Source organism: Salvelinus namaycush, chromosome 30, assembly GCF_016432855.1.
Source record: "Salvelinus namaycush isolate Seneca chromosome 30, SaNama_1.0, whole genome shotgun sequence".
Lineage (NCBI taxonomy): Eukaryota > Metazoa > Chordata > Actinopteri > Salmoniformes > Salmonidae > Salvelinus > Salvelinus namaycush.
The window spans coordinates 35,314,991-35,329,382 of NC_052336.1; the positions used below are offsets into that span (position 1 = coordinate 35,314,991).

A 14,392-nucleotide genomic window follows, 5' to 3' on the forward strand; every position below is an offset into this window, starting at 1 on the left:
TGTTGTTTACAAATATACATAGACAGCCACCCCTTATCTTACCAGAGGCTGCTGTTCTATCCTGTCGTTATAGTGTATAATTCGCCAGCTGTATGTTATTCATGTCGTTGTTTAGCCACGACTCTGTGAAACATAAGATGTTATAGTTTTTAATGTCCTGTTAGTAGGATATACGTGCTTTTAGTTTGTCTAATTTATTATCCAGCGATTAGTACGGATGGCAAAGGCAGGTTATCCACTTGTCGGCGGATCCTCACAATGTTCCCCGATCTCTTTCCTCGATACCTCTTCCATCTTTTTCTCCTGCAAATGATGGGGATGAAGGCCTGTCCGGGTGTCTGGAGTAAATCCCTCTCGTCTAACTCATTATAGAGAAATTATTTGTCCAGCTCAAGGTGTGTAATCACTGTTCTGACTCCCATTTTCAGTCATAAGAGACGTTAGCAGCAACATTATGTACAAAATAAGTTACAAAAAATGTAAAAAAAACTAACAAATAGCACAGTTGGTTAAGCGTCCATAAAAAAGCAGCCATCCCCTCCAGGAGCCATCCCCTTCGGCGCCATCTTCGACATTCAACAAACACAGCACTTACACAAATGACTGATGATTGGCTGAGAGAAATTGATGATCAAAATATTGTGGGGGCTTGTTTGTTAGACTTCAGTGCGGCTTTTGACATTATTGATCATAGTCTGCTGCTGGAAAAATGTATGTGTTGTGGCTTTACACCCCATGCTATATTGTGGATAAAAAGTTACCTGTCTAACATAACACAGATAGTGTTCTTTAATTGATGCCTCTACAACATAATCCAGGTAAAATCAGGAATTCCCCAGGGCAGCTTTCTAGGCCCCTTTCTTTTTTCTATCTTTACTAACGACATGCCACTGGCTTTGCGATGACTCGACACTATACATGTCAGCTACTACAGCAACTGAAATGACTGAAACACTTAACAAAGAGCTGCAGGTAGTTTCAGAATGGGTGGAAAGGAATAAGTTAGTCCTATATATTTCAAAAACTAAAAGCATTGTATTTGGGACAAATCATTCACTAAACCCTAAACCTCAACTAAATATTGTAATAAATAATGTGGAAATTGAGCAAGTTGAGATGACTAAACTGCTTTGAGTAACCCTGGATTTTAAACTGTCATTGTCAAAACATTTTGATACATCAGTAGCTAAGATGGGGAGAGGTCTGTCCATAATAAAGAGCTGCTCTACCTTCCTAACAGCACTATCAACAAGGCAGGTCCTACTTTTTAAAATCTTGTTTTGATATACTCAAAGGACCATTATTAGCTTGTTTTAACCACTCCTATATAAATGGTAGATTATCAGACACGCAACAAGAAGGTCTGATATCATTATTACTGAAACAGGACCCAAGTGGTATATACAAAGATCCAGTCCATTTAAAAAATTGGAGACCTCTTACACTTCAGTGTTGTGATGCAAAAATCCTAGCAAAATGCTTGGCGCATAGAATTAAAAAAGTATTGTCAGATATTTTTCATCGTAATCAGACAGGTTTTTTACATGGACGATACATTGGAGATAATATAAGACAAGTTCTGGAAACAATAGAACACTATGAAATATCGGGGACACCAGGCCTGGTTTTCATAGCTGATTTTGAAAAGGCTTTTGATAAAGTACAACTGGAGTTTATATATAAATGCCTAGAATATATCAATTTTGGGGAATCTCTTATAAAATGGGTTAAAGTTATGTATAGTAACCCTAGGTGTAAAATAGTAAATAATGGCTACATCTCAGAAAGTTTTAAAGTATCTAGAGGAGTAAAACTAGGTTGTCCACTATCGGCATATCTATTTATCATTGCCATCGAAATGTTAGCTGTTAAGATTAGATCAAACAATAATATTAAGGGATTAGAAATCCGTGGCTTAAAAACTAAGGTGTCATTGTACGCTGATGATTCATGTTTTCTTTTAAAACCACAATTAGAGTCTCTCCATGGCCTCTTAAAGGATCTAGATACTTTTGCTATCCTCTCTGGATTAAAACCAAATGATGATAAATGTACCAAATTAGGTATTGGATCACTAAAAAATGCACATTTTACATTACCATGTAGTTTACCAATTAAATGGTCTGACGGAGATGTGGACATACTCGGTATACAAATCCCAAAAGAAAGAAATGATCTCACTCCCCAAAAAATTTATAGAAAGTTTGTAAAAATAGATAAGATCTTGCTACCATGGAAAGGAAAATACCTGTCTATTTGTGGAAAAATCACCCTGATTAACTCTTTAGTCATATCACAGTTTACCTATTTGCTTATGGTTTTGCCTACACTAGGTGACCTGCTTTTTAAATTATATGAACAAAAAATATTCAATTTTATTTGGAATGGCAAGCCAGATAAAATTAAAAGGGCCTATTTATATAATGAATATGAATTCGGAGGGCAGATATTATTAAATATTAAAGCATTAGACCTCTCATACATCAGTCATACAAAAGGTATACTTAAATCCAAACTGGTTCTCTAGTAAATTGGTAAGAATGTCTCATCCTATGTTCAAGAAGGGCCTTTTTCCCTTTATTCAGATTACACCTGCTCACTTTCGGTTGTTTGAAAAGGAATTAATCTCCAAAATATCTTAATTTTTTAAACAAGCCTTAGAAAGTTGGTTGCAATTTCAGTTTAATCCACCTGAAAGGACAGAACAAATAGTACAACAAATATTATGGTTAAATTCAAATATACTAATTGATTAAAAAAACTGTATTTATCAAGGAAATGTTAAAAAAAATTATAATTTTAGTGAATGATATCATAAATAAGACTGGTGGAGTTATGTCACACATGCAGCTAACACAGACATATGGAAATGTCTGCTCCAACCAAAATTACAACCAATTAATTGCAGCATTACCACAAATATGGAAGAGACAAGTAGAAGGGGAAAAAAGTAAGGAACTTGTATGTCGGCCCTGTATTAAAGAACATAAATGGTTAAAGAAAAGTGTGATAAATAAAAACATATACAATTTTCATTTAAGGACCAAAAAACTGACAGCTGTGCCATATAATTTACAAAATAGTTGGGAAGAGATTTTCGATGTACCCATTCCATGGCACATGGTTTATGAATTGATACGCAAAACAACACCGGATTCAAAACTTCGAATTTTTCAATTTAAATTACTATACAAAATTCTTGCAACTAATAGAATGTTATATATATGGGGGATACAATCTTCCCAGCTCTGCAGATTCTGCTGTGAGGGGGCAGAGTCATTAGATCATTTATTTCGGTATTGTCCATATGTAGCTCGTTTTTGGTCACAGGTCCAGGAATGGCTGAAGAATTGCAACATTTGCCTAGAACTAACGCTACAGATACCAATACTGGGTGATTTGAAAAGCCATAGTCAATCAATCAATAATATAATAATTATTTTAGCAAAAATGTTTATTTTTAATTTACAACCTGTAGAAGCTATGAGAATAGGAAGGTTCAATTATTTTGTGAAGCATCACAGCACAGTTGAAAAATATATGGCAAATAGAAATCCGAAATGGATGATGTTGAGAGATAGATGGGAGGGGTTGAATGGAGCTGAAGGGTGGGACTAATAACAAGCTAAACAATGTAAAGCATACGGGAGCTGTAAAATGTATATAGGTTCGGAACTTTTGTGAAATAGCACAGTTACAAATAGAAATCAAACTGGATGGACATCAGAAATAGAGGAAGGACTAAGAACAAACAAGAGAGAACTATTGTAAAGTAGACTGTGTCTGTAAAATGTGTATAAGATGTATAAATTGAAGGTAAAAGCAGAAGTGTTTATTAGTTTACTCCAATTGGGGGATCGGTGGTAGGGTTTGCGGGGAATAATAATAATGGTATATTCTTTAAAAAAGTATGTATGTCTACAAAATCGGCCTGCAAAATATATGGCAAATAGAAATCCGAAATGGATGATGTTGAGAGATAGATGGGAGGGGTTGAATGGAGCTGAAGGGTGGGACTAATAACAAGCTAAACAATGTAAAGCATACGGGAGCTGTAAAATGTAAAAGCTGTAAAACCTGCAAAATCGGCAGTGTATCAAATACTTGTTCTCCCCGCTGTATATCCATACACGTATGTATACATATACACATATATACATACACATACCTATGTGTATGTATATATGTGTATATGTATACATACGTGTATGGATATACAGCGGGGAGAACAAGTATTTGATACACTGCCGATTTTGCAGGTTTTCCTACTTACAAAGCATGTAGAGGTCTGTAATTTTGATCATAGGTACACTTCAACTGTGAAAGACGGAATCTAAAACAAAAATCCAGAAAATCACATTGTATGATTTTTAAGTAATTAATTAGCATTTTATTGCATGACATAAGTATTTGATCACCTACCAACCTACCAACCAGTAAGAATTCCGGCTCTCACAGACCTGTTAGTTTTTCTTTAAGAAGCCCTCCTGTTCTCCACTCATTACCTGTATTAACTTCTTAGCGCTAGGGGTCAGATTTTTTTTTTTTTTAATAACGTGGGATTTTGGCCCACTCCTCCATACAGACCTTCTCCAGATCCTCCAGGTTTCGGGGCTGTCGCTGGGCAATACGGACTTTCAGCTCCCTCCAAAGATTTTCTATTGGGTTCAGGTCTGGAGACTGGCTAGGCCACTCCAGGACCGTGAGATGCTTCTTACGGAGCCACTCCTTAGTTGCCCTGGCTGTGTGTTTCGGGTCGTTGTCATGTCCGAAGACCCAGCCACGACCCATCTTCAATGCTCTTACTGAGGGAAGGAGGTTGTTGGCCAAGATCTCGCGATACATGCCCCATCCATCCTCCCCTCAATACGGTGCAGTCGTCCTGTCCCCTTTGCAGAAAAGCATCCCCAAAGAATGATGTTTCCACCTCCATGCTTCACGGTTGGGATGGTGTTCTTGGGGTTGCACTAATCCTTCTTCTTCCTCCAAACACGGCGAGTGGAGTTTAGACCAAAAAGCTCTATTTTTGTCTCATCAGACCACATGACCTTCTCCCATTCCTCCTCTGGATCATCCAAATGGTCATTGGCAAACTTCAGACGGGCCTGGACATGCTCTGGCTTGAGCAGGGGGACCTTGCATGCGCTGCAGGATTTTAATCCGTGATGGCGTAGTGTGTTACTAATGGTTTTCTTTGAGACTGTGGTCCCAGCTCTCTTCAGGTCATTGACCAGGTCCTGCCGTGTAGTTCTATCCATCCCGGATCCGGGATCCTCCTCATCAAAAAAGCTGACTAGCATAGCCTAGCCTAACGGGACAGGGATATCATATAATATAATTTTCATGAAATCACAAGTCCAATACAGCAAATGAAAGATAAACATCTTGTGAATCCAGCCATCATTTCCGATTTTTAAAATGTTTTACAGCGAAAACACAATATGTATTTCTATTAGCTAACCACAATAGCCAAACACACAACCGCATATTTTCACCATGTTTCCACCGCATAGGTAGCTTTCACAAAACCGACAAAATAGAGATATAATTAGTCACTAACCAAGAAACAACTTCATCAGATGACAGTCTTATAACATGTTATACAATACATTTATGTTTTGTTCGAAAAATTTGCATATTTGAGGTATAAATCATAGTTTTACATTGCAGCTACCATCACAAATAGCACCGAAGCAGCCAGAATAATTACAGAGAGCAACGTGAAATACCTAAATACTCATCATAAAACATTTATGAAAAATACATGGTGTACAGCAAATGAAAGATAAACATCTTGTGAATCCAACCAATATTTCCGATTTTTTCAGTGTTTTACAGCGAAAACAAAATCTATTTCTATTAGCTCACTACAGTAGCCAAACACACAAAGCAATTTACTCCCCGCAAAAATAGCTTGCACAAAACCAACAAAATAGAGATAAAATTAATCACTAACCTTGAACAAATTCATCAGATGACAGTCTTATAACATCAGGTTATACAATACACTTATGTTTTGTTCGAAAATGTGCATATTTAGAGCTACAAATCCTGATTATACATTGTGAATACGTAGCATCGATTCACCAGAATCTCCAGAGATATTTTGGACACTCACCTAATCTGACCAAAGAACTCATCATAAACTTTACATAAAAATAGTTGTTGTATGGCAAATGAAAGATACACTGGTTCTTAATGCAACCGCCGTGTTAGATTTTTAAAAATAACTTTACCATAACAAACACCTTGCGTTATTGCGAGACAGCGCTCGCCAAAACGGCAGAGAATAGGAATCAACATTTTCCACAGAAATACGAAATAACATCATAAATTGTTCTTACTTTTGCTGAGCTTCCATCAGAATCTTGTACAAGAAGTCCTTGGTCCAGAATAAATCGTTGTTTGGTTTTAGAATGTCCTTTTCTTCTGTCGAATTCGCGCCACAATGCTAGCCAATGTTGATGACGTACCCATTTTCTCTCGACGCAAAGAACGGAAAACTCCAAAAGTCCCAGTAAACGTTGAATAATCTGATAAAACTCGGTTGAAAAAACATACTTTACGATGTTATTATCACATGTATCAAATAAAATCAGAGCGGGAGATATTCGCCGTGTAAACCGAATGCTTATCAGAAGACAATATCGAGGTGCTTCGCGCGCCTTGGTAGAGAAAGGAGATTCCTGACCTGCCACTCCAAAAGCTCTTGTTCGACCTAAGATCAAGCTAGACACCCCATTCCACCTTCCACTGCCTGTTGACATCTAATGGAAGGCGTATGAAGTGCATGTATATCGATAAATATAAGCCAGTTGAATAGGCAGGCCCTGAAACAGAGCCCCATTTTCAGAATTTTCACTTCCTGTCTGGAAGTTTGCTGCCAAATGAGTTCTGTTTTACTCACAGATATAATTCAAACAGTTTTAGAAACTAGAGAGTGTTTTCTATCCAATAGTAATAATAATATGCATATTGTATGATCTAGAATAGAGTACGAGGCCGTTTAAATTGGGCACGATTTTTTCCAAAGTGAAAATAGCGCCCCCCTATTGACAAGAAGTTAACAGTCATCTTGAACTTCCTCCATTTTCTAATAATTGCACCAACAGTTGTTGCCTTCTCACCAAGCTGCTTGCCTATTGTCCTGTAGCCCATCCCAGCCTTGTGCAGGTCTACAATTTTATCCCTGATGTCCTTACACAGCTCTCTGGTCTTGGCCATTGTGGAGAGGTTGGAGTCTGTTTGATTGAGTGTGTGGACAGGTGTCTTTTATACAGGTAACGAGTTCAAACAGGTGCAGTTAATACAGGTAATGAGTGGAGAACAGGAGGGCTTCTTAAAGAAAAACAAACAGGTCTGTGAGAGCTGGAATTCTTACTGGTTGGTAGGTGATCAAATACTTATGTCATGCAATAAAATGCAAATTAATTACTTAAAAATCATACAATGTGATTTTCTGGATTTTTGTTTTAGATTCCGTCTCTCACAGTTGAAGTGTACCTATGATAAACAATTACAGACCTCTACATGCTTTGTAAGTAGGAAAACCTGCAAAATCGGCAGTGTATCAAATACTTGTTCTCCCCACTGTATATATTTACCCACAAAATATGGGGGATTGGAAATGATGCAGACAATTACATTGGAAGCAACATTCTTTCCGCAATATTAAGCTGATCCACCCCTTAAAAAAAACAAAAAAACAAGGCAGGTCCTACAGGCCCTAGTTTTGTCACACCTGGACTACTGTTCAGTGGTGTGGTCAGGTGCCACAAAGAGGGACTTAGGAAAATTGTAATTGGCTCAATTGGATGTACACAGAGAGCTGCCTTTAATAATATGCATGTCAATATCTCCTGGCTCAAAGTGGAGGAGAGATTGACTTCATCACTACCTGTATTTGTGAAACATATTGACGTGTTGTTTATACCGAGCATTCTGTTTGAACTACTAGCACACAGCTTGGACACCCAGCAAAACGCCACAAGACATGCCAACAGAGGTCTCTTCACAGTCCCCAAGTCCAGAACAAACTATGGGAGGTGCACAGTACTACATAAAGCCATGAATACATACTCTATTACACATTAAGTAACTCATGCAAGCATAGGCACATACACATACAGTTGAAGTCGGAAGTTTACATACACCTTAGCCAAATTCATTTAAACTGAGTTTCTCACAATTCCAGACATTTAATCCTCGTAAAAAATCCCTGTTTTAGGTCAGTTAGGATCACCACTTTATTTTAAGAATGTGAAATGTCAGAATAATAGTAGAGAGAATGATTTATTTCAGTTTTTATATATTTCATCACATTCCTAGTGGGTCAGAAGTTTACATACACTCAATTAGTATTTGGTAGCATTGCTTTTCAATTGTTTAACTTGGGTCAAACATTTTGGGTAGCCTTTCACAAGCTTCCCACAACAAGTTGGGTGAATTTTGGCCCATTCCTCCTGACAGAGCTGGTGTAACTGAGTCAGGTTTGCAGGCCTCCTTGCTCGCATACGCTTTTTCAGTTCTGCCCAAAAATGTTCTATGGGATTGAAGTCAGGGCTTTGTGATGGCCACTCCAATACTGTCACGCCCTGGCCTTAGTATTCTTTGTTTCCTTTATTATTTTAGTTAGGTCAGGGTGTGACATGGGGAAGGTATGTGTTTTTGTATTGTCTAGGGTGGTTGTATGGTTTAGGGGGTTAAGTAGAGTAGATGGGTTTGTGTTTAGTGTAGGTGTCTAGCTGTGTCTATGGTTGCCTGAATGGTTCTCAATCAGAGACAGATGTCATTAATTGTCTCTGATTGGGAGCCATATTTAAGACAGCCATAGGCACTAGGTTAATGTGGGTAATTGTCTATGTTGTACGTTTGTAGCTTGTGTGTGCACTTACGTCTATAGCTTCACGATCGTTTGTTGTTTTGTTTCAGTTTGTTAAAGTGTTCGTTGCGTGTTTTTTCCTTTCTCTAAAATAAAAGAGAATGTATTTTGCACACGCTGCGCCTTGGTCCACTCTCTCTCAGCAAGACGATCGTGACAAATACCTTGACTTTGTTGTCCTTTAGCCATTTTTCCACAACTTTGGAAGTATGCTTGGGGTCATTGTCCATTTGGAAGACGCATTTGCGACCAAGCTTTAACTTCCTGACTGATGTCTTGAGATGTTGCTTCTATATATCCACATCATTTTCCTACCTCATGATGCCATCTATTTTGTGAAGTGCACATGTCCATCCTGCAGAAAAGCACCCTCACAACCTGATGCTGCCACTCCCGTGCTTGACGGTTGGGATGTTGTTCTTCGGCTTGTACGGATGACACCAATTTGGTGTATCTGTTTGTGTGTGTGTGTGTGTGCGTGCGTGCGTATGCATGCATGCCTCGGTGTGTGCCCAGAATCCATTCTGGCCTCCTGTATCCTGCTCCCTCTGTTCAGTTTTAGTTCACTAAAACTACAGCCTTTTAAAGGTGGGCTCCCCTACTGAGTTCTATTAACAAATCAATATAATTATTTACCACTCATCTCAAATCTAATTTTATTTGTCACATGAGCCAAATACAACAGTTGCAGACATTACCGTGAATGCTTACTTACAAGCCCTTAACCAACAATGCCGAGTAAGAAAATAATTGCTAAACATACTATAGTAAAAAAAGTTACACGATAAATAACAATAACAAGGCTATATACAGGGGGTACCAGTACCAAGTCAATGTGTGGGGGGACAAGTTAGTCGAAGTAATTAAGGTCAACAAGGCACACCTGACAATTGAGGAGTGGCCCCAATTGGCTTGCTGCAAATGTATAAGTGGTGACTAAACTCAACAAAAAGAAGAATAAATTGTATTATGAAGCCAAGATCAATGATGTAAAGAATGATGGGAAAAAACTTTGGAGTACTGTAAATTAAATCGCTTTTTCATCACAAAACCATTTGATGTTGCCAATTATTTTTATGATTACTTCATTGGAAAAGTGGGCAAATACCAACAATGAACAGTGAGCCATTGTACACATGTATAAAACAACTAATAATGAAAGAAAAGCATTGCAAGTTTGAATTTTGTAAAGTTACTCTGGGTGAGGTGGGAAAACGATTATTGTTGATCAGCAATGACAAACATGGCATTGTCAACTTAGATGAAAAGCTACTGAGGATGGTAGCTGACTCTATAGCCACTCCTATCTGTCATATCTACAATCTGAGCCTACTGGATAGTCTTTAACCCCAGGCCTGGAGGGAAGCAACATTCATTCCGATTCCCAAGAGTGGTAAAGCAGCCTTCACTGGTTCTAACAGCAGACCTATCAGCTTGCTGCCAGCTATTAGCAAACTGTTGTAAAAAATATTGTTTGACCAAATACAATGCCACTTTTCTGTAAATACATTAACCACAGTCTTTCAGCATGCTTATAGAGAAGGGCACTCAACATGTACTGCACTGACACAAATTACTGATGATAGATTGAAACAAATTGATAATCAGAACATTGTGGGAACTGTATTGTTAGATTTCAGTGCAGATTCAGAGCTTTCTATCTAACAAAGCTCAAAGGGTTGTCTTTAATATACGCATCTCTAATGTCAAACGTAAACTGTGGTGTACGGCAGGGCAACTCTCTAGGCCCTCTACTCTGTTCTATGTTTACCAAAGAACTGCCACTGACATTAAACAAAGCATGTGTGTCCATGTATGCTGATGACTCAACCATATACGCATCAGCAACCACAGCTAATAACAAAGAGTTGCAGTCTGTTTTGGAATGTATGGCCAGTAATAGTCCCTAAGTTCTAGACCTGGTAATGAATGGTGTGGCTGTTGAACAAGTTGAGGAGACAAAATTACTTGGTGTTACCTTAGATTGTAAACTGATGGGGAGAGGTCTGTCCGTAATAAAGAGATGCTCTGCTTTTTTGACACCACATTCCACAAAGCAAGTCCTGTAGGCTCTAGTTTTATCTTACCTTAATTATTGTCCAGTCATATGGTCATATGTATTGTGCTGCAAAGAAATACCTAGTTAAGTGATAATATGAATACTATGCATGCCAGTCTCTCTTGGCTAAGAGCTGAGAAAAGACTGACTGCGTCACCTCTTGTTTTTATAAAACACATTAATGTGTTAGAAATTCCACATTGTTTGCAAAGTCAACTTACACACAGCACTGACACACACACTTACTCCACCAGACATGCCACCAGGGGTCTTTTCACAGTCACCAGGTCCAGAACAAATTCAAGGCAGTATAATACAGAGCCATGAGTGCATGGAACTCCCTTTCATCTTATGTAGCGCAAGTGAAGAGCAAACCTGGTTTAAAAAAACATATAAAGCAAAACCTCACGACACAACGTCTCTCCACCATGTGACCTACTTGTTGTGTATGTACTGACATGTTTGTGTAATTGATAGATGCACACACACTACATGCTAATGTTTTTAAATTGATTTAAATTGTGAAGTATTTTGTCTGTAATATCTTTTTCGTTATATGACGGACCCCAGTAAGACTAGCTGTCATTTTTGTCGCCAGGTAATGGGGATCCTAATAAATAAAATAATAGCATGTTTTCAGTGGCTTGTGCTCTGGAGTATCCTTTGGAGTGGATAGACAATGTTAGTTTACAGTATTGCTAAATCGGCTTGTATACAGTTATTATTTGTTTCCTGATTTTGGTCGCAGCAAGGACAGTTGGAAGTTTGATGTTTAGGGTTGAAGTTTGAGTTGCAAAATGCAAGGGATTTACTGTAGAATGTCGCATTGGATAAGATACACCAATTTTGGGTGTATTCCAGTTTTGCTTGTGTAGTTCTGTTTATGGCAATAGAAAATATTATTGAGTGAATTGTCCAACAGTAACAGTTTGAGTTTGTACTCAATTCATTCATTTAATTGGATTGGTAGTTATGTTTTAGTGTCTATATGAGGGTATGTCTGCCTGGGTGTACTCCAGGTAGACATCTGTTAAGTAAATAGTTTGACAGTCCTAAGAAAATGTGTTTGCTCCCAGATAGAAACATACATTAACATGGAAACATCTATTTAAAAAAACATGTATTCTCAGTGCACTTCTTGTACTTCTATTCCATCCCTGATGCATGGGTTTCATAGCCCCGCTACCTCTGTGCATAGTCATATTTATCTTTCTTACTAGTAAAACAAGACAGGACAAGATGACAACCTTGCATGTCTATTCCTTCACATTTTTTCTCTTTCCTGTTCTACCCTGGGTGCAAACACAACGCCTCTCCATTACCGTTATTTTTTACACATCTCGGTATCCATTATTCACTTGTTTTGAGTCGACTGTACCTCGCAGAACATAATATATTGATTCGAGTGTTCAGTAGGCCTTAGGCTTACTGCGAGTGGAGCCTGGTGAGCGCGGAAAGAAATATTCACTCTGCCTGTGCTGTTTGTTGCTGTCATTCATAGGGTGTTCTTTTTTACATGTTTTGGATTTACTTTTGTTTGTTTCATTCTCTCTGTAACCAAGAGGAGAAAGAGGAGGAGAAATTAGGGCAAGACGCAAGCCGGGAGAGTGTCTGTAGGTTTGAGGGTTTTTAGTGCTGACTACAGCTCGAGCCTGCTTGTGACAGGAGAGGGTGAGGCCCCAACTACAAATTACTGCCAAGTCTCTATCAGATACAGGGGTATTTACTGTCTTTTTGGCTCGGTGCCAGAGGCATTCCTTGTGATGTTATTTCAGACAATCGACCTGACTGAGTGTGAATGGGTTAAGGAGTTAAGGAGTTTGAATCAAATAATCATAATATTATCATCGCCCATCCCATGAAAACATCATACATCTACATTATATGGTGCCCCGTGTAAATATTTATTTGCAACTTTCAAATACTATGACTATCCAGGAATCAATCAATCAATCAACCACTCAATCAATGATAAATTGATTGATTGGATATCCAATAAGTGTTTGTAAATGTGTGTACATTATTTATTTCTTGGGGTTTTTCCTTTGTGTCTTTGTGTATGTCAGGTGGAGGCGGAGGTTGGAATGACAGTAACCCTGGGTCTCAGGGTGGGAGACCCCTCATACTCGGAGGCCAGGGGGGGCAGCCCTGCATTAAGTTCAGCTGGGAGACCCGAGGAGGTTTCGGGGGAGGGGGAGGTGCCTGTACAACCGGTGGTGGAGGAGGGGGCTATAGAGGTAGGTGAAAACTAATTTACAGTAAATATACAGTATATAGCATTGTAACATGAATATATAACAAAATCAATATGACATTACATCTCCAGTCTTGTCTTAACATGTTAAGGTAGGTTGTCCCTTTGCCATTTGTTGGTCCAACAAATTATCATTATCTGTCATTACATATTTCATCAGGTAGCACTTTAGATTACCATTAAGGTACTCTGTAATAAGTTTACTGACTAATTGTGTAATTTTATTACCACCACCATCCCCCTCCATTTCTCTAGGTGGCAACACCTCTGAAGCTAATGACCCAAAGCAGGATGGAGGTGACGGCTCCTCTTTCATCAGCAAAGAGGGAAAGACCTTCCTGGACCCTCTGAAAGGTAACAGATTAAATGAGAGACAATCACACAAACACTTTCTATGAACTATAAGGCGGCAACCGGCAAGGTAAAGGTTAGTGAGGTGGACCAGTAGCCGGAGGTTGCTGGTTCTAGCCCCGGGCAGGGCGATAAAAGTGGGAACTGAACCATGACGGAGCATGTATCCTGTTGACCATGTCCGGTGTCTGTGCCTGTAGGTATGGAAAGTGATGGAGAGGTGATCATCGGCCCCGTGCTAAACTGTAGCCACTGTGAGACGGGTGACTGTCACAAGAACGAGGAGGGGACCATGTGTTACTGTGACGTGGACTTTGTACTGGCCCGCGACGGAGTGTCTTGTATCAACTCATCAACAGGTCAGAGACACACACACTCTCTCTCACTCTCACACACACACACACACACACACACACACACACACACACAAACTGCAATTGAACACATTGTTTGGATCCGGTTGGACAGTAAGTACAAATGAAACAGATATTTGAAAAGTCATACAATGAATTAGTTGACACACACACAAATGAGCACTGTCATGTCTTGACAATCATTACTAGTGTTTGACTGTTATTTTATAAAATGATTACATACCACGTTCAATTATTACACCATTAAATGAATCATACAACAGTTAATTAAGTAGTAATCTGGGGCACCATGGTAAAAGTTATTTAACGAGTTACTATCTCCCGACTAAACTCTAAAGATATACATATCTGTTACATCAGTCACAGTCAATTCATTCATTCTTATTTACCTTCAGTCTCATTCTGAATGTCGCAAAACTCTTGGATATCTACAAGAACCCTAACATAAATGATGAATCAGCAATTTACAAATT

At 38.7% G+C, this 14,392-nt stretch overlaps 1 protein-coding gene across 1 annotated transcript in view; it reads left to right on the forward strand.

The window, feature by feature from the left end:
• The window catches only part of LOC120025103 (ALK tyrosine kinase receptor-like), a 151,067-nt gene that overhangs the window by 45,755 nt on the left and 90,920 nt on the right, over positions 1–14,392 (forward strand). The window contains exons 8-10 of the mRNA XM_038969536.1: positions 13,007–13,177; positions 13,450–13,548; positions 13,746–13,904. Of these exons, the coding sequence (XP_038825464.1) occupies positions 13,007–13,177; positions 13,450–13,548; positions 13,746–13,904 (429 nt within the window). The remainder of the gene's footprint in view (positions 1–13,006; positions 13,178–13,449; positions 13,549–13,745; positions 13,905–14,392) is intronic.